General features: G+C 39.9%; 2 protein-coding genes across 8 annotated transcripts in view; one reads left to right on the top strand and one right to left on the bottom strand.

The window, feature by feature from the left end:
- The first annotated feature begins 1,109 nt into the window (after positions 1-1,109).
- LOC122773572 (caspase a-like) lies at positions 1,110-4,250 on the top strand. 3 transcript variants are annotated; one of them, XM_044032341.1, is made up of 8 exons: positions 1,110-1,219; positions 1,922-2,215; positions 2,657-2,730; positions 2,840-3,016; positions 3,111-3,351; positions 3,437-3,562; positions 3,697-3,806; positions 3,883-4,250. In XM_044032341.1, exons 1-8 carry the CDS (start codon positions 1,213-1,215, stop codon positions 3,994-3,996), a joined length of 1,143 nt encoding a protein of 380 aa, XP_043888276.1. In that variant the 5' UTR covers positions 1,110-1,212; the 3' UTR covers positions 3,997-4,250. The 3 variants fall into 3 exon arrangements, with proteins under 3 accessions (XP_043888276.1, XP_043888275.1, XP_043888274.1); XM_044032340.1 differs by having other exon boundaries at positions 1,922-2,218; XM_044032339.1 differs by having other exon boundaries at positions 1,922-2,239.
- A 1,206-nt stretch (positions 4,251-5,456) lies between these two features.
- Positions 5,457-18,258, bottom strand: part of LOC122773573 (syntaxin-1A-like) — a 48,324-nt gene continuing 35,522 nt past the window's right edge. The window contains exons 7-11 of one of the 5 annotated variants that reach the window (XR_006360904.1): positions 13,033-13,106; positions 12,812-12,946; positions 11,304-11,346; positions 10,863-10,973; positions 8,853-9,354 (exon numbers count right to left, since the gene is read on the bottom strand). Coding sequence is in view for 3 of the 5 variants with exons in the window: in XM_044032342.1 (XP_043888277.1) it covers positions 10,362-10,634; positions 12,812-12,946; positions 13,033-13,106 (482 nt within the window). In the remaining 2 variants the exon portion in view is untranslated. Of the gene's footprint in view, positions 8,093-8,852; positions 9,355-10,094; positions 10,635-10,762; positions 10,974-11,303; positions 11,347-12,811; positions 12,947-13,032; positions 13,107-18,258 lie in introns of those variants that run through there. The other 4 variants (XR_006360903.1, XM_044032343.1, XM_044032344.1 and 1 more) reach the window with 4 other exon arrangements.

Raw genomic sequence — 18,258 nt, 5'->3', positions numbered from 1 at the left:
TTGTCTCCAAGATTGTTGTTTTAATTTACCTTTGGTTGACATTAAACCATTTTCTCTCATACTGAGTAGAAACCTTTTTTTGTATAATCTGGTAATAGATGTCAGACACAAGAATCAAGCTGAACTGTAGATCAGTTAAAAAGGTTAAAATTCCAACAATTACCAGGGAAATTACCAGTCTAAAATCTCAATATTTAACAGGAGTCTGGTGTATTTAGCCACAGCACTGCTGAAAGCGAGCGGCATCACGACCCCTGCCGCTGTTTTTCAGTCCAGTGACCGAGTGTGTGCTCCGGTCATGGACGAAGTACTGAACAAATCATTTTTAATTAACTGATTCTAATGATTCAGTTACACTGAAAACAACTGCAAGTCACTAGTCACTTCCGTGGCCACGAATAACTAACGTATGGCCACGAGATGATTCAAGTTCCAGACTGATGGGGTGGTGTCATAGGCGCCGTGTAGCAACCGATAATGTAATAACGGCCAATAATGTAATAACTTTTTGCCAATAATGTAATAACTGAAGTATCACTTCATTTTATTTTCAATTTCTGGAGAGAAAGTGTCACACTTCACACAACACACAAATATCCGACCTTATAGATACCCCTCCACCCTCAAAACCCCCTCCACGGGAGGCCTATTTGGATTTACATGTCACTCTTAGGATTCAGTTATAGTATCCAACTCCGTGCCCAAATTATATACATGCCATCATACAAAGATCACATAATTCTGACTATATAGGGGTGGCGTGCTCACTGCTTCTGAACATCTGATTTTACAGAGAATTTCTTAGTTTTCTAATTCATGCTATATAGCCTGTTTTGATGGACTCGGAACACCGAGAGGGTGCTGTTCTATTCACGTTTTTATTCACCATACACACAGAGCTGTAATACCTTTCATTGGATAATGGGATTTTAAAGATGCAGTTATATTGATTTATTTACGTTTTTTGAAGTGGAAAAACAACCTAAACCGGCGAGTTGAGGCAAGCTGGGACCATAGAGGAAAACAGTAATACAGGAGCCGAGCCAAAAGATCCAGAACAAGAGTCAGACTTCCAATCATTAGTGGCGGGGAACAGTAGACACGCCCCCCCGCACAGAGACAGCAGGGACAGAAAGTGAGTTCTTTACGTGCCCGCTGAACGACTCTGCCCTTCTGTGCGGAACCAGGTGTGGTGAATGACTGCAGTGAAGAATGACAGGTAAAAAGTTGACTTTTCAACTCTGACTGTCTGTGTGTTTGGAAACATGATCGTGCTGCGAGTCACTGTTAGTTTTCTAGTGTGAGTCACAGACTGAGAGAACCCTCAAGAAACCTTTGTGATCTTTAACATAATAACAACTGTGATGCGCTCAAAGTGCGGAAGCGTCAATGTTTTCGCTTTGCTGGAGAATCCGATTTACTTTTGACTGAAAACAGTTTTAACATTTTTTTTTTTTTTTTTAATTCATTGAGTGATTGTGCCTCGATTTAAACCACTTACCTGATTTCAAGTCGATAACGTTTCTGGAAGGTTCTATGGCAACATTTTTAGTTTCGTTTTGATTTTCTATACATAATAATTAACAAACATGATGGTTAGAGTGAGATGTTACCAGTGAACATAGGACTGAAAGAATTAAGCTTTTGATAATCGATTAATCAGTTTCAGTTTTCTCTCAAAGAATTAAAACAAGTTTCTTTTCAGCTTCTTAAATGTTAACATTTTCTGGGTTTTTTTGCTAACAAAGAAATCATTTAATCACTGAATCTGACTTTTTATGGAGCAAGAAAATAATCGACAGATAATAACAACAACAACAATAATAATAATGATAATAATAATTGTTAGTTGCAGATCTAATAAAAAAACAACATTTGCTTTTTGTAAAAAATGCTGTGCCATTCCTGTTACTTCCTCTAGATGCACTTGTCAAGGTGAGATCGAAATTTGTGGACAAAGTGTCCAAAGAGCTCATCAACCAGCTCCTGGACGACCTTTTAGAGGATCGCATCCTGAATGATGGCGAGAAAGACTCTATCATCGAGGACCACAGCAGCAGAGCAAACCGTGCACGCTGCCTCATCGACACAGTGAAGAAGAAAGGAAACATTCCCAGCCAGAAGATGATCGATCACATTCAAACCAGAGATCCCACCCTTTACTGTGAACTGGGCCTGTCCTGTGGTAACCGTGGTAACCCTAACATCCATCCAAGTGGTAACCCTAACATCCATCCAAGTACATGTTCAGTCTTGTATAAAGCACCTTAAAGGGATACTTGAGCAAAAGTATAAGTTTCTTACCAGAAAATGACTTTGGTAGAAGTTGAAGTCATTTCAAGTATATGACATTTACTGTGCTTCAGTAGGATTGAGCCATGGTAGCTCAGCGGTAGGGCTGGAACTGGAAGGTTGTGGGTTCAATTCCTGGTTCTGCTAGTCTACATGTGTCCTTGAGCAAAACTGTAGTGTAAAGCAGCTCACCAAGATGAGAAAAGCTCGTAAATATAAATACCAACTCTTTTATTTGGAGGTAACGAGTAACAAAGATAGTTAGGGGAAATGTAGTGGAGTAAAAGTAAATGTTCCTAGAAATACAAATAAATAAAGTAAAGTAAGTACAGTAACCTTGTTACATTACAACACTGTTTTCCAGCTGCAGAGACAAAGTCAGACACACTCGTCCCCATCACTGAGGCATTCTGGAGGGAGAAACAGAATAACAGAGAGGTTGGTGTCATCCAAAATGTCATATATTATATACCATCACTTTCTTATATTTTTTAATGTAGACATGGTACAATATTTATTTAATTCTCCTTTTAATTCAACTTTTCAGATCTACCCCGTGACCAAAGCTAACATGGGGAGTCGTGTGGCCCTGCTCATCACTAATATCACTTTCCGTGTGGAGAAATACAACAGAAATGGTGCCAAGAAAGATGAGGAGAACATGGAGAGACTGCTCACTGAGCTAGGCTATGAGGTGGTGAAACACACAGACCTCACTGCAAAGGTACTTATGAAAGCAGTAGGTTTTTAATTTTGAATCGAATTAAGGACAATATGAAGGAATATCTGAATATCTGTCTTTGTTTTTCTACTCACAGGCCATAGATCGAGCACTCATCGACTTCTCGGCGCTGCCAAAGCTCAAAGCGACGGACAGCGTGGTGGTGGTGATCATGTCTCACGGGAAGCTGGGAATCGTCCATGGCGTTGAATGGAAACTTGGGGATGAAAATCCAGACGAGTTTCCCATCAACAACCTTTACAGACACTTGGGCTCAAAGGAATGTCCAGCACTGCTGAACAAACCTAAAATCATCATCATCCAGGCCTGCAGAGGAGGTAAATCTCACCCATCCTCACAGACACCCAACGTTAATTCAATTCAGCGTTTGTGGACTGTAGTGAAAATGATGCCACGTTTCAGAACACAGTGGATCCGTGTTCGTCAGCGATGGTCCTTCAGTATCTGACGGAGGAGACATAAAGGAAGATACTTTGCAAGTTGTCCATAGAGAAAAAGACTTCATCTCTCTTCTGTCCTGCACTCCTGGTCAGTTATTCTGAATTATTATTATTATTATTGTTGTTCTTGTTCTGAAGCTCAAAAACAACAACAAACAATAATTCTCTCTAGTTCCCCCCCCATGAGTGTAAAAGTTGTGTTTCATGACGTTTGTCCTGCAGATACAGTCTCCTACAGACACACAGGCCAAGGCTCTTTTCTTATCCAGTACATCGTGTCACAATTCAACAAAACTGCCCACGAGGACGACGTCGAGGAACTTTTCAGAAAAGTATGTTTCACGTGTAACATGTGTACGAGTGGAAAATAAACATCGTTAATAATGCACTTTTATTCCATCCCAACAGGTCATGCAGCAATTTGAAGATAACGGTCCTGGTAACAGAAAGCAGATGCCGACCAAAGACAGATGCACGCTCACAAAACGCTTCTACTTTTTCCCGGGACTCAACGCTCTCTGAGACAAACATGGTCAAATAATGTTTTGGATTTTTTCCATCGGCGCTGTTCAGGCGACTCCTGGACTCACGTTAATAACTCTTTGGATGGGAAACATGGGAACAACGACCAAGAAAACTCCAAAGCATTCTCTTTTCAACAATTAAAACACCTTTTAAAATAAACTCTCTCTTTCTACCTACTTTTTAAAATCACTTCATTTATATGATCATGTGTCAATTCTTACATTTTTAAATAAAGGTAAAATACAACTTTACGCAGCACTGTAACTGTGTTTCTTATAGTCTTGTCTGCATAATATATAATAATGATAAGGTATATTTAAGATTACATTGTATGCTCTATGGTGAGCCTAATGAAATGTCTCTCTTTCTGATTGAACACCATACAGCACAATACTGGAATTATTTAGCATGTTTTAATCAATCAATAAATCATTGGTTAAAAAACCAAAGCTTTATTACCTTGGAACGTGTTGGGAGTTGGTGCTGGTGTGGGCCTCCTGTACGCTCTTTGATAACATACGGTGATTTTTTTTTTCTTGCTACATTACATCCCATAAAACACAGTGAGCGGAACTGCAAGTGATACCCCTCTGTCCTTAGACCCTCACAATGTGAAGAAAAACTCTTTTACAGAGGGAAAAAAAATGAAGAAAAAATCTCAGGAAGAGCCAGACGTGGAGAAGTACAGAAATAAGTTCAGCATATCATTCACAGAAATATAGAATGTAGAAAACAGGAATTATAACAGATAACTGATAGAAGGGAATTAGTCATGACCGTGAGGTTGTAGATGGTCCACGCTCACACGTCCATCCTCACCAAAGAGGGGAGGAGTCTGAAACTGCACCTGACACTGAGAGACAGGAAACAAAGCACACACAGCAGGGGTTACAGATGATGAAATTGGTCATTTACAGTTGGCCGGATGAACTAGACGACTAATTACAATGACCGTCAAGTCATTAAGACCGAAACCAGCTGACGTGGTTTTGCTGTTTTCTTTCTGAGTGGGAATGAAGGGATGATAATGGTTCTATTGTCGTCATCAAAGCACCACGAGTACAAACATTGTGCTACCTGACAACAGAAACCTGCATTTGTCATGTGACTAAAAAAATTGAATAAAAAGAGACAAAGCAGCAACTAATTGAATATTATGTTGAAACAGTTTTAAGTTTTACTGTGACTAAATAAACAGATTCTTTCAATAATTGTTCTCATGATGCTCCTGGTTAAGTGTCCTGGAGTTAATGTGAAAGATTTCAGATAATAGTTTCAAAGCACACAAAAGTGTTTCTTCTACTTTACAGAGTAAGTTTAGCCTCTAAATCTTTTATACTTTTAGCTGTTTTAGGGTTTCACCTTTAACTTGACACAATAACTCATATAAACAAAGTCAAAGAGAAAAAAGTCTCTTTTGTGAGTGCATGAGTGTAAATCAAGGCACAAACTCTACGTGTTTTTTCAGACAAACTTTACTCAAAAAAAAACCCAAAAACATTTCCGATTATACGAACAAAACCATATCATCACAACAACACAACACGAAGGCAACGAGTTGAGTAGGCAACACGGTAACATGGTTGCAGTCTGTGCATGTCTGATGTTGTTGCCAGAAAGGTGTGTGTCAAGTTTGTTTCTCTGGGATATCGTGAATTCACGGTGACGCTTTCATCGAGTTCGCTCGTAAAAAATAAACAGCAGTTTGACAGAATGACTGTTTAAGGCCCGTTTAAGCTCAGAGTTTATAAAAAATACACAAAACAACAAAAGGGTCCTGTCACTTGCAGAACAAACCAGACTAGACTCCATTTCAACAACTTATTTGAACATACTGGCAGTGTTAGTGAGCTTTATATCAGTTTACACTTTATACAAAACAAACAGGTGATTATTCACAAAGAGCCACATTCTCCTGCCATGTCTTAAGACATGTAAAAAAAAAACACAAAAAAAACACACACACACATCCTCTTTCACTTTATGCATACATGCACTCACTCAGTCACTCACACTGGAGCCACAGTCAGAAACGCTGTAAAGTGGTAAAGGCCAGATGAAACAACAAGTACAGTTCACCATGGACTGTGTGATCTTCAGGAGTGAACTTGTGTTGAAGAAGTTTCACCTCATCCAAGAGGCTTCTTCAGTTCTGACAAAAAGAGAGTCATTATGTTCAAACCCTGACCCAGTTTCAGGTTGTTAGTTTGACTGCACCTCTATCCCTGCAACACTTAAAGGTTTGATTGGAACCAATTCATTAATGCATTGTCAGAAAAATGAAAAATGGCTGTAAAAATCCAGTCATATTGAATGGCCCGAACAAATCAATTGGATTGCGACGCATCAATCAAACTGCCACCTGACCCCTGCTCTAACTGTTTTTCCAGGATCTCCAACCCTACCCTTTAAAGACAGAAACATGATCACCAAAGGACAAAACTCAAAAACAGATTCCTGTGGTTGACGTAGTACAATATAATGAGGATTGTGTTGAACATTAAAATTCAACACCAACCAAACACATCTGGACATGAGTCTGGACACTTTTGATGACGACAATGGACACGTTCCAGTCAGGGACGACAGATGGTTTGAACAAGGAGCAAACAAAGTCCAGTACATTAACCTGGAGAATCCATCACTCAGGAGGAGGGCAGTGGGTCCCAACCTTCTTTTTCCCTTGAACCCCTCTTTGCTTGTGTCGAATAATGTAAATATTATGTAAAAAATAAACAGCAGCTGTAGGTCACAGTGTTTACGGATAAAAAACTGTCCTGTGCTACCATAAAATCAAAACCAAAGTGACTCGAAATATTGCCTTATTTACTTTTTGAATACTTTTAGGTTTCTCAGACGTGATATTTTGTTGCACAGATGCTGACAATGGGAACACAATCAGGTATAGCAGCTAACCAGCTGACCTGATGAGACTTGCTTTATGCAGCAATGGTCACAGAAGTTCAGAGGTCACAGAGGTGTTGGTAATAAATAGCTTTATACATTTAAAGATGGATAAAAAAAATGGGTTTTAATTTGGGTGATACTGAGTTCTGAGTAATCCAATAGAGTGTGAGATTGGGATTTTTCTAAATTTAATATACACAAACATAATTTTAATAACCTCAGAGCAGCAGACAAAGGCACCAACGGCACCAATGGCACCAACTACCAGCCACCTACAGTACAATGCTGTCCTGCGTGCTTCTTCCACAAAGATCAACTGTCATACAATCATTTTAATAATAACTGTTGAGTCTCTTTCAAAGCTTGAAACCTTGAAACTAACAATCTGAGCCTGGGTCAGGGAGTGAATGACGTGTGAAGAAGCTTTTTAGATGAAACGTCAAACTCCTCCTGAAGATGACCATAAACCTGGAACGACTAAGAACGACTAAGAACTTAACATCCTGCGAACGAGAAGAGAAGTCATTAAATCATGATTCTACGAGCAAAGAAATCCCACATCACAGTGAATTTAACCATGCAGGGCGTCCGAGGGGAGGCAGGAGACGCCGGAGACATAAAAGCAGAAGACAAAAGAAAAAAAAGAAAAGAAGTGACTTTGAAAACACTGTGGATTAGTGGCCTGATACTTTGCCTGTACAACACAAAACAGACATTACAACTGCGATGTCGTGTTTGGAAGTTGGAATGTATTAGTATAGTTTTACATAGCATTTTAGTAACTGTTTCATTCAATAGTTCACGTCTTGGAAACACCACGTCGTTGACAACACTCAACACTCAGATGAACATTTTGCAGCACCACACGATTACAAAATAGCAACTCATGCGAGGAACACCTGTGGAACACCTGTTGCCTCTGTACACTGGGTTTAAAATGTATCGTACAGAAGGTGCTGAACATGTCAGAGATTGCATTTGTGAAAACAGGAAACAGGAACTGTGTGTCTGCCCCGCTTTCGCTCTCTTGTGTTTATGTGTGTGTGTGTGTGAGTGAGTGAGTGTGTGCGTGAGTGTGTTTCTGTTTCAGCGTGACCGTGGCTGAGGTTCAGGCCAGCGTTCCCCCAACGATGGAAGCAATCACGATCCCCAGAACCACACAGCATATAAGAATCATAATTTTCTTCTGAATAACAAGAACGATACATCCACGGCAGCAGAGAGGAAGCAGATGAAGAAGTGTTAGAAAATATGACTTCATACTTTGAGCACATTATTGCACTGGTTATCATATTCTGAATAAAATGCAGTTTAGAAAAGAGCAGAGCGCTGCACCGCACTCTGGATAAAGACGTCTGCTTCAATGTGCTGGTGATATTCTCGAGTAATGGAGTGTTGTTTCAAAGCAGTTCTATATCTGTGTCTTTTAAAGCTATTCAACTATGATTCCTGCATTTTGTTCAGAGAACACCACAAACATACTTACATGCACACATATTTAAAGCCAATGGGTGTAAAAGGGTCACCAATTTTGGTGACATCTGGTGGTGTTAGAGGGTAATGCAACAGAGAGCAATTCAGGATATTTTTTAGAATAGAATAAGCAGTGAACATGGTGCACTGTTCAGAGCTTTATTGTACATTTATTTTGCAGTTGGCAGAACTGATTTTCAGTAGAAATCAACACAGTGGCTTTAAAGCAGATCTAAACAAACATTTCTGTTTTCAGTGTCGTCCACATGTTCATAAACATGACGAATAATCTGTTCCTGCTGGCAGTTCATGAAAAGATCAGCATGTAACAAACAAGCTTGTATTGTGAGTTCCATAAAACAATACTGTACATATATATCATGATATCAAACATTCTCTGCAAGTAGGAAAAAGAAAAAATCCTATTACATTTTGAAATGTGTACACACGACGCTTCAAAATAAAGCATATAAAATATAAAACAATAAAATATATGATACTGAACAAAATAACAAAAGTGAATTATTGGGGAAAAGTATTAAAGAACATAAACCAATCTTCAAAACTAGTTCTACATTTAGGTACAAATAGTTTCCTGTTCAGTGTCACTTTAATATATGTAAATTATTCCCAGAGCCAAGAAAAGTTACTTTTTATGTTACCATTGCTATTCTTTCTTACTTTTATATTTCTTAAACATGCACATGTTGAACCGTAAAAGTTAGATTTTTAGTTTTTAAAAAGGATTTACATTATTTATAATGTCATTTGTAATGCAGAAATTCAGACGCGCAGAGACGTACTGAACTTTCCTACCAGCAGAGGCCGCCGTCACAGCTGAACTTAATGAGTGGCATCAATCGTGCCCTTTCTGCTCTGTGTGGATTAGTGATGGCACTAACTGAGTCCAATTGTGAGGGAAATAATGAGGACGGTCACACACACTGCAATACAACCTCCTATCAGCATCACCTTCTGGATGGGGGGGAAACGAGAGAGAGAGAGAGAGAGAGAGAGAGTCAGGATTCAGTTGATGTAGGTAAGAGAGAGAAATTGAGAAAAAGCAAAAGGAAGTGGGAGAAAGAACCTGTGCTCAGTTTTGAATACAAGGGGGAATAACTCTATAGACGATGCTTGAAGTTAGCTGGGGTTGTATTGTATTGAGTGCTGTTACACATATTGTCCAAGAGGTGGCAGATTTACTCCACTTTAGTGCAGGTAGTTACATGAAGGAAAGTTAGGCGTTGTGCAATTATGCCAACATAATCCACGTCGAGCTTCAACAAACGATTACTTTCATCATCGATTAGTCTGCCGATTATTTTCCCCGATGAATCGAGTAATTGTTTGGTCCATAAAATGTCAGAGACTGTCAAGCTGCATTTTTTTTCTTTTTTCTTTTCCAAACCTGTAAATGATGATGTTCTCAAATGTCTTGTTTTGTCCACAAATTAAACTGATTCAGTTTTAGTGATTTTTTTATTCTGGGAAAAAAATCCCAGAATATATTCACATGTACGAAGTTACAATCAGAAAACCGTGAATGATTAATTTAGTAATCAATTAATAATTGATTAAACGAGTAATTGTTTCGGCCACATCCATACTACTTTCATAAAAGCAAGCAAGCAGCTGGTTAGCTTAGCTTAGTATGAATATCTATCTATCTATCTATCTATCTATCTATCTATCTATCTATCTGTCTATCTATCTGTCTATCTGTCTACAGACCTATCATATGCCACCAGCACAGCCATCAGGAGCGTTTCAGAGATCTAATCGGGGGTCTAACATCTGACCCTCTGGTTGAAAGATGACTCACTCTACCCCTGAACAACAGCCGTCGTTAAATGACTTATTTCACAAACTCTCAGCAGACCCACTCCATTCCGTTTGCTCGTTCTGGTGATTGCAGATGTGTATGTACAGTATGTATGCCGCTGGGCTGGGAATCACTGTTGTGTACGAAATCAAGATTAATTTTACGAAATACGTCCACACATGCAGAATACACGTAACGTGAGCATACACACGCACACACACACAATGACTACACTCCACTGCAAACAGAACATACATGCAAAGTCATCCAGCATGTTTTTTTTTCCCTGCACATGCACTGTTTTGTCGAATATGGGACTCACCCTCCGAGCTTTACTCTGGTATTTTACTGCCTTCTTAGTGTCTGATACCGCCCTCTCCACATAGTCTACCGAGTGCTCCACATTGTACTCTATGCGGTCTATCATTTCCCCCTAAGAGAGGTTAGTGAAAGAGGAGGTTGTGGAAGACATGCAGACAGGAGGAAGCGAGAGTGGGCCAGATGTGGAGGCAGGAGTGGGAGTCAGAGGAGAAGACACACACACACACACACACACACACACACACACACACACACATACAGAGAAAAGAAAAGAGAGAGAGAGGGGGAGAAACCATGACATTAGAGTGTGTTTGTTGACTGCATGCGTTTAGAATCTCACCCGTCTGCTGGTCTTTTTGAACTTTTTGCATTTTGGGATGCTCTCCTTTGCCTGCTCCACATACTCCTGAGCGTCTAGCACACTCCGCTCTACGTTGTTAACCAAGTCACCCTGCACACAAATAAGAGAAGTCATTGAAAGTGTGGGTGTACTGTGCGAGATGAAAATCTACTCATTGATTTTCTTTTCATAATCAGCCATCATTTTGTTCTCACTGACTCGTTCATTAATAAAAGTAGCAGGGGTGACAAAGAACACACACAGTAATAATGTTAAAAATGTGACTAATAATTAAGCACCGAGTCATTTTTCATTCAAACAGCCGTCGTGGTGAACCACTGATTCGACTCTCCATGTGTGCATCGCAGCAATGATTTCTCGGTATAAATATAAATGTCAGTGCAAGTATGAAAAAGTAGAATCACAGGGAAAACAAATTACCTTGGTTTATTAGAAGAGGAGTGCTGTTCTCTGTTCTCCAGAGCTTAGATTTTTGTTGTGGTGGTGACAGCAGATAAGAAATAAATGAGAGAAAGGACAGTGGAGAGTGTTGGGGGACAGAGAAAGCAAAGCTGAGAAAGGCAAAATTAACAAGCAGGCCAGACGACAAGTGTAATTTTAAATGAGCTCATAAAGAAGGGTTAGGTCATTGAATTATTTACTGTATATGTAAAGCATCCATTCATATCTGTGACAAGAGAATAAAGGAGTGTACACACAGAAACACACACTGTATCACTGATTTAGTACACATTTAAACAATCACACCACCACACAATTATAAAGGGGACTGTTTTGTAACTACAATTACATTATATTCATTGTTGCACATAATACTTTGTCATCAAAGTGTTCTGCAGCTCACATTTCCTTACACTCAACAACAATAATTTACATATGTGGATTTCACACAACATCATTAGTACAACTATACGACAGTTGCTGCTCACGGGATGATGAAAACTTTGTTTTTTAAAGAACAAACACTTAAGTTCAAGCACAAAAATTGGAAACAGTACAAAGCCAAAATCACTACAGTACTGTGCAAAAGTCTTTTCATCTTTTCGTTTCGTTGTTTTACCGATAACAGTACAATTATTACTAGAATCGGAACACATCCAGGAAATACGGGAGACATGTATGCAGTTTTAAAATGACTTTTTTGGTCAATAAGAACAGCTCGTACAGGTGAAAGTTTCAAGTATTTAGTTTGACCTACTCCTGCACTTGACTCTGGCTCTCTTACGACTGGAGTGGAACCCTAATTATTTCACATTGAGAAATATCTGCTGTCGAGACATGCTTGAGCATCACATACACACGTTAAACTCATTGACAGACCACATCATTCCAATCCTAATTCCAAAGATCACAAGAATTTGAAACAGCTGGTGGACTTTTGCACAGTATTGTACATCGGTGTTGGTGTACCTATATATTATATATATATTTCTTTCCAGTCCTTGCATGATAGAGGTGTCTGATAAAATTATCTAATGGCAAAAATCCCCCCCAAACAGATTAGCACCTAATTCCAATCCAATGATCACTGAGCCAAAAATGTCCTGTCCCTGAGATTCACGCTAAATTTACTGCGATATTTTGCAAACACGAACAGATGGAGCTAAAATTATGATCTCCATCCAAGCCCCTGTTGGCACAGATAAGTCTATATTTATACTAATACACTCTGCAACTTGTATGTAAATGAAAAGATTGTAAAGCCTGTTCCTGTCCATCTGAAGTGGAATTATGCTCCTCATAGGGAGCAGGAGGAGGTCAGCACACTTAGCTGGTGCAGGATTTCACTTGAACCCTTGTATGAACCACAACATTCAAACTGTTCATATTTATTAGTATAGCATTTAACTCTAAACCCTCTGTGATTCCATGTGCGCAAACCCCACAGCAGAAGGAAGTGACAGCAAGAGGAGCAAGTGTTTTTTTACCTGGCTCTCCACCAACATGGCCATGTCCATGAACATGTCGTGGAGCTCTCTAATACTGTTCTCCAGCTTGATAATCTCAGTGTGCCGTGTCTCAATCTCGTTCATCGCTTGCTGGGTGATATTGTCCATGATGATCTAAGATGGAATGACAGAGGAGAGTAAACGTGTTTCTAAAAACATGCTTTTTGTGCATCCATTTTTGCATTTGTCATGTCACTCACCCCTGAAGTAAAGATAGCTGGGTTGTCACTCTCTAACATGCTCTCCAGCTCCTCATTTGTTGTATTTCTTCCAGCTGAAGGGACACACAGACACACACACACACACAGACACACACAGTCATAACAGAAAAATGTGTTCATGGAAGTTTGTCAGAGAGATACAAACTGTGACAGTCAGGAATTAGACATTTAAAATGTTCTCCAAAGAACTGTGAATGTGTAACGATGGTGATTAGGAAACACAAAGAACTCTCTGGATGATTATCAACATCTCCACTCCTTTGTGCGTGCCTGAGGATTCAATGAAGAGCCGTCTGCTGTCTTTTCCACCATTATCTACTGTCCATACTGCATTTTAAACTCAGCAGTGCAGGTGGTTGAAAATCATGTGCCGCAATAATAAGGCTGATCATCGATTTACTGCACAAGTGATTATACAGTAATGGACAAGCAGCCGGTTTCACTCCCTCCTGTTTCAATCAGGCGTCAGAAGATTAACACGCAAAGCTCCGTTCGACAGTCAGACATAGTGTTTGTGTCACAGAGACAGTGAACTCGACACGTCAGCAACACTTAGAAGCCTACATGTCAAACATAAAATGAAATGTCCTACTTGGATGCAAAAACACTTCCATATTCAATGTTTGTGAAGTGACAACAAAGGAAAGTTGGGATGCTCTCCCCACACAATCTACTGACCCTCCAAAGAGCAAATGTTCCTGCTTCTTCCTGCTGATGTGTTTACTCCGTGTCCACCTTTATGTTCCCCGGCAGAGTTGTCCTACTTCTTAAAAGTTCCCCTGCACCCACATTATTATCCCTGTGTCTGAATCGCCGAGCTGCTTCTCCAGGGCCCCATTTCTGCGTCACTGACACTGTAAGTCACCGTCGAGGCTCAGTCAGCATCATGTTGAACCTTCGTTTGCACATTTCAAACCCTTTGCAGACGAGGACAAAAAAAGGACTTGAAGACGTTCTTGTCAACAGCACACCGAGGATCAGAATGCTTATATGAAAGAGGCCTGAAGCCAAGCTTCACTGTCTGACTCAAAAGAAAAGAAAGTGGTGTAGGATTTAGTGGAATCAGCCAGTTAAATGCCTCTTTGGAGACAGTATTAACCAGTTCTATTAGGGCTACTATAGAAACAACCTGCAACCCATGTTGACATGAAGGGTTAATTAAAGCTGCAGTGTGTAATATCTTATTTTCTTTCTATTGTTGTTGTTACTATTCTGGCTCTGAACGATGTAACATTATTTTGTGGCTGTGTTGTTGGTCTTAAATCAGACCTTACCGAGCGAGCAGTTGTGCATATGCGATATGCGGTGAGGTTCATGGCTGGTGAGGCACAGATTTACAAATATAGATGAACCCCAAAATGTAGCTTATTCACCAATCAACTGCCTGTAAGCACATTGTCTACTGATTATGTTTCATATCCCATCAGCATTCTTTACACACTCATAGGGAAGGTACATATTTGGCTAAGAAAGAATGTTACATTTATAGCTGCGGCCGAGAGCGTTTGCTCTTCTGCATCCTCCAGTAACGGCAGCTGGGCTCACATGTGCCCCCTTTCAGTGCGCCAAAGGTACCGTTTGCCTCACCTTGTGCCTTTTCACTGTGGTTTTATGTCTGATCAGCAAGACAATAGCCTCACACTTCTCCTTGAACAGGAAATGCACAAATTCAGGGATTTTGACTATAAAAATCATCAAAATGATTGGAATCGTAGAGAAAACAGATTTATTTAACAGACAAGTGGACTTTGCAGCCGTCTCGCTTTACTAGTGAAACAAATCAAATGGGAACGTTAGCACATGACTCAAATCTACACACCACTATACAGAGAAACACACGGAAACCCGTTTGACAGTGGTTTTAAAGTAAAGGACATTGATTTATATCAAAAAGCTATGCAATAAAGTTTAAATTTGGTTTTAATACACTGATGAAAACAGAACTGTGAATATTATAATCAGTCCATCAAATAGATTCCCTGACTTCTACACACTGGTCCTTTAAGTGATCAACATTAAAAGCGCTCATTATGTCCCATTTTAAGTGTTCTACGAGCACATATTGAGTGAAGAGCAGACAGTGATTATAGCTTTGAAGTGAATACAACAATACAATATTCCCCGCTGAAATTGAGTGGTAGAAATAGTAGAGAGAAAAACACATTAAACATGTAATTTAATATGATGGTCCTGACACTCACTTGTACTTGAGCTGAAAAGGTGTTTTTATTTGTCATGAAATCTAAAATATATTTAAAGAATAAAAGTTGGGAAAAAGTTTTTTTGAAATCACACACGACCAATGATACACAGATAATGTGCATATTAAAGCTGAAGTTGTGTCTGATTTTGTTATTCTGAAACAACTATACCAAGATGGCTGCTGAGTGACGAGTACTTTGATGCAACAGTGACAGGCGCGCTTGACCAGTGTTGTCATGGTAACAGTAGTATGAGTTGTCAACAAAGCAGAATGAATGAGTCTTTCAAAAATGTCAAACCACTCCTTTAGATCATACAAACCTCTACTACATTTTTCCCACGAGGGGAGCAACACAGCTATAGCTTTGCCACATATCACTGTTTCTCTGTGCTATTGCTGAAGGTTACAACACTTAGTAGGGGTTCATTTATGAGCTGCTGTGTGTGACAGAGAGAGGGAGAGAGAGAGAGAGGGAGAGAGAGAGAGAGAGAGGGAGGCTGGTGGGTGTGGGGGGGGCTCAATGGCTGAGCAGGTAGTCTGATGGTGAGAGATGATCTAGTCTGGAGTCACAGCCAATGATTGCCTTCAGGGGACAGACCACATTCACCTCGTTACGGTGATCGATACCCCATGATCATAAATAATCTATATAATAATCTATATATAAATAATCATTAAAGCTAAAACATTAAAGAGGGTCAGTGTTGCAATTGAAGACATGGATAATTGCGTCAAGGGAAAAAACAAATGACTTCCATTAACGTGGACAGCCTAAACTTAACCATTTCCTGGGGAATGAGGTTCTGCCTCATTAGGACCAGGTCCTAGTCTACATGAGGACTACTGGTCCTGAAAAGGTCAGTGTGTATGCCAGGAAAAGGTCCTAAAGAGGTAACAAATACAAGCGCACACACACACTGGCTTTTTTTTTTTTCTAAGCCCTGACGGGCTCAGAGGGAGGCTCTTATTTGTTACCATGGAGACCTAAACCCAGAGAAGCCTAATATGGAGCAAAGAAGTCTCACTTCACCCATAGTGTTTATGGACTATTAAATCATTCATACCATGTTGCTACCAGTAACAGCATTATTTCATTCCCATTGTTATGTAACACTAATGAAGCGAGACCCCCAAGGAACAGGGAGAAAAAGAAAAAGGCGCACAAATATTGATGTGTGCACAGTGAAAGGAGCAAGTGGTTGTCATGTTGCTGTTTCAGTTGCAATGGAATGAAAACAGCTTATATATCTGCACGTGGATACAGGAATGTCCAATGGCAAATTAAAGCGTCAAATGTCACCACAACGTCACTGAGCCGACATCTCCAATCAGTGCTACTGGACACCAATGTGTCAAACGTTAAAGCTTGAGTGCAGAATTTGTTTCAGTAAAACTTTGATTATTTCTTGAAGTCCACTTGATGTCGAGATAGTATGGCTGTCAATAGATTACTTTTTTTTTTTTTACTAATTAATCATCACATCTACATTAATCGTGATTAATAGTCTGCTTTTCTTCTAATGACTAAATTACTGAGTAATCAGACTGTGTGTATTTCAGACACCATTGTTTAATTGTAGGTTTCTTTTTAAACACAGAACTACACATAGAACTATGGGATTTCAAAGAGACTTGGGCTCATCAAGTGCCAACCAGGTCATCTTAAAATAAAAGGGTCAACATGTGTTAACATCACAACAACAACAAAAACCTACTGGAGGAGATACCTGTAACACGTTTCTATAGCAGATACAAGTGATACAACTGATACAACCTCCTCCTGCCAGTTCTTGTTAAAAAAAGAAAATTAAAAAAAATGACCTACCTGACAATTTCTACAGGCTGAGTGGAGGAGAGAGAGCACTTTTGAGGACAGCTTTGTTGACACTGACTAAATCATGTGTGACTCACTCAATATTAGGCCCAGGCTGATAATTGGTTAACAATATATTGCTGTATCCAAACGTCACAGAATCAAAACCACTTACATTTTCTTTCCTACCGTGGTGCCAAAGGTATAAAATGAGATTTTAGAGCTATAATGTCAATGTTTTTAATGTACACTGTTGATATTTGACATATTTTACTTGTATTGCCTTGTGAAGCACTTTGTAATACCATATCTTTCAAAGGTGCTACATAAATAAAATGTACTTACTTATGTAATACTGATTTACCTACCTATCTAGCTACCTAGCTATCTGTTCTCTTGACAGTGCTGTGTTTACAGTCACAGTATTGGTTTCCTGTCCTGATCACAAAATGTGGGCCGTATGTAGTCTGAAGGTCAAAGCTTTAATTTCTCCATTCCCTCACTCTATTTCCCAACTCTCCCTGTGTATCTAATCCCTTCCTTGACGACAGGTGATATTGGCTCAGGCCTCCTGTGACTCCACCAGCTGACAGAAAAAAATCTAAATGGATCTGGATGAGCTCAAGGAAAAAGTGACTCCGGCTTGCGTGTGTTTTAACCTCATGAGGATGGGTTGTGTTTGTCTTTTCGTGACTGGTCCACATTTCTTGCTTATATACAATGAACGGTGGGCGGAGCTTGCACATACAGACGCGGCCACTCTAACTGACAGATGGGCAGAGGAAATTACATCTATACCAATGCCCTGCCCCTGCTCTCCTCTGTTATTACCACTAAATGAGTCATAGTATTCTGTATGAGTGTGTGTGTGTGAGCACGAGGCTTTGTGTGTAAGGTGACTTTATCACGATGACTGTTGGGGGCAGCTGGCCTGGTACACAGCCTGCCAGGATGCCGTGGCAGCAGCCGTGGCAGCAGCCGTGGCAGCAGCCCGGTCCAGGAGCCAGGAGCCTGCAGCTCATACCTGTCGAATCATATTACACATTCAGCGTGACACGAGTGAGAGAAGCTCAAATCTGAGCTGCAGCAACCTGGCATGTGCATGCATATGGGTGTGGGTGTTGGTGTTGGTGTTGGTGATTTATGTGTTTTGGAAAGTGGTTTCAGTGCGAACGGGGTTGTCTTGGTA

Source organism: Solea senegalensis, linkage group LG8 (genome assembly GCF_019176455.1).
Source record: "Solea senegalensis isolate Sse05_10M linkage group LG8, IFAPA_SoseM_1, whole genome shotgun sequence".
Lineage (NCBI taxonomy): Eukaryota > Metazoa > Chordata > Actinopteri > Pleuronectiformes > Soleidae > Solea > Solea senegalensis.
The sequence above is the reverse complement of the archived record's forward strand: the minus strand, read 5'-3'. Positions and strand labels throughout refer to the sequence as shown.

Excerpts from the sequence above, each read along its gene's own strand:
- LOC122773572 (XM_044032339.1), top strand. Across the intron at positions 2,731-2,839 it reads AGAAACAGAATAACAGAGAG|ATCTACCCCGTGACCAAAGC; the intron begins GTTGGTGTCATC and ends TCAACTTTTCAG. Across the intron at positions 3,563-3,696 it reads TCTTCTGTCCTGCACTCCTG|ATACAGTCTCCTACAGACAC; the intron begins GTCAGTTATTCT and ends TTTGTCCTGCAG.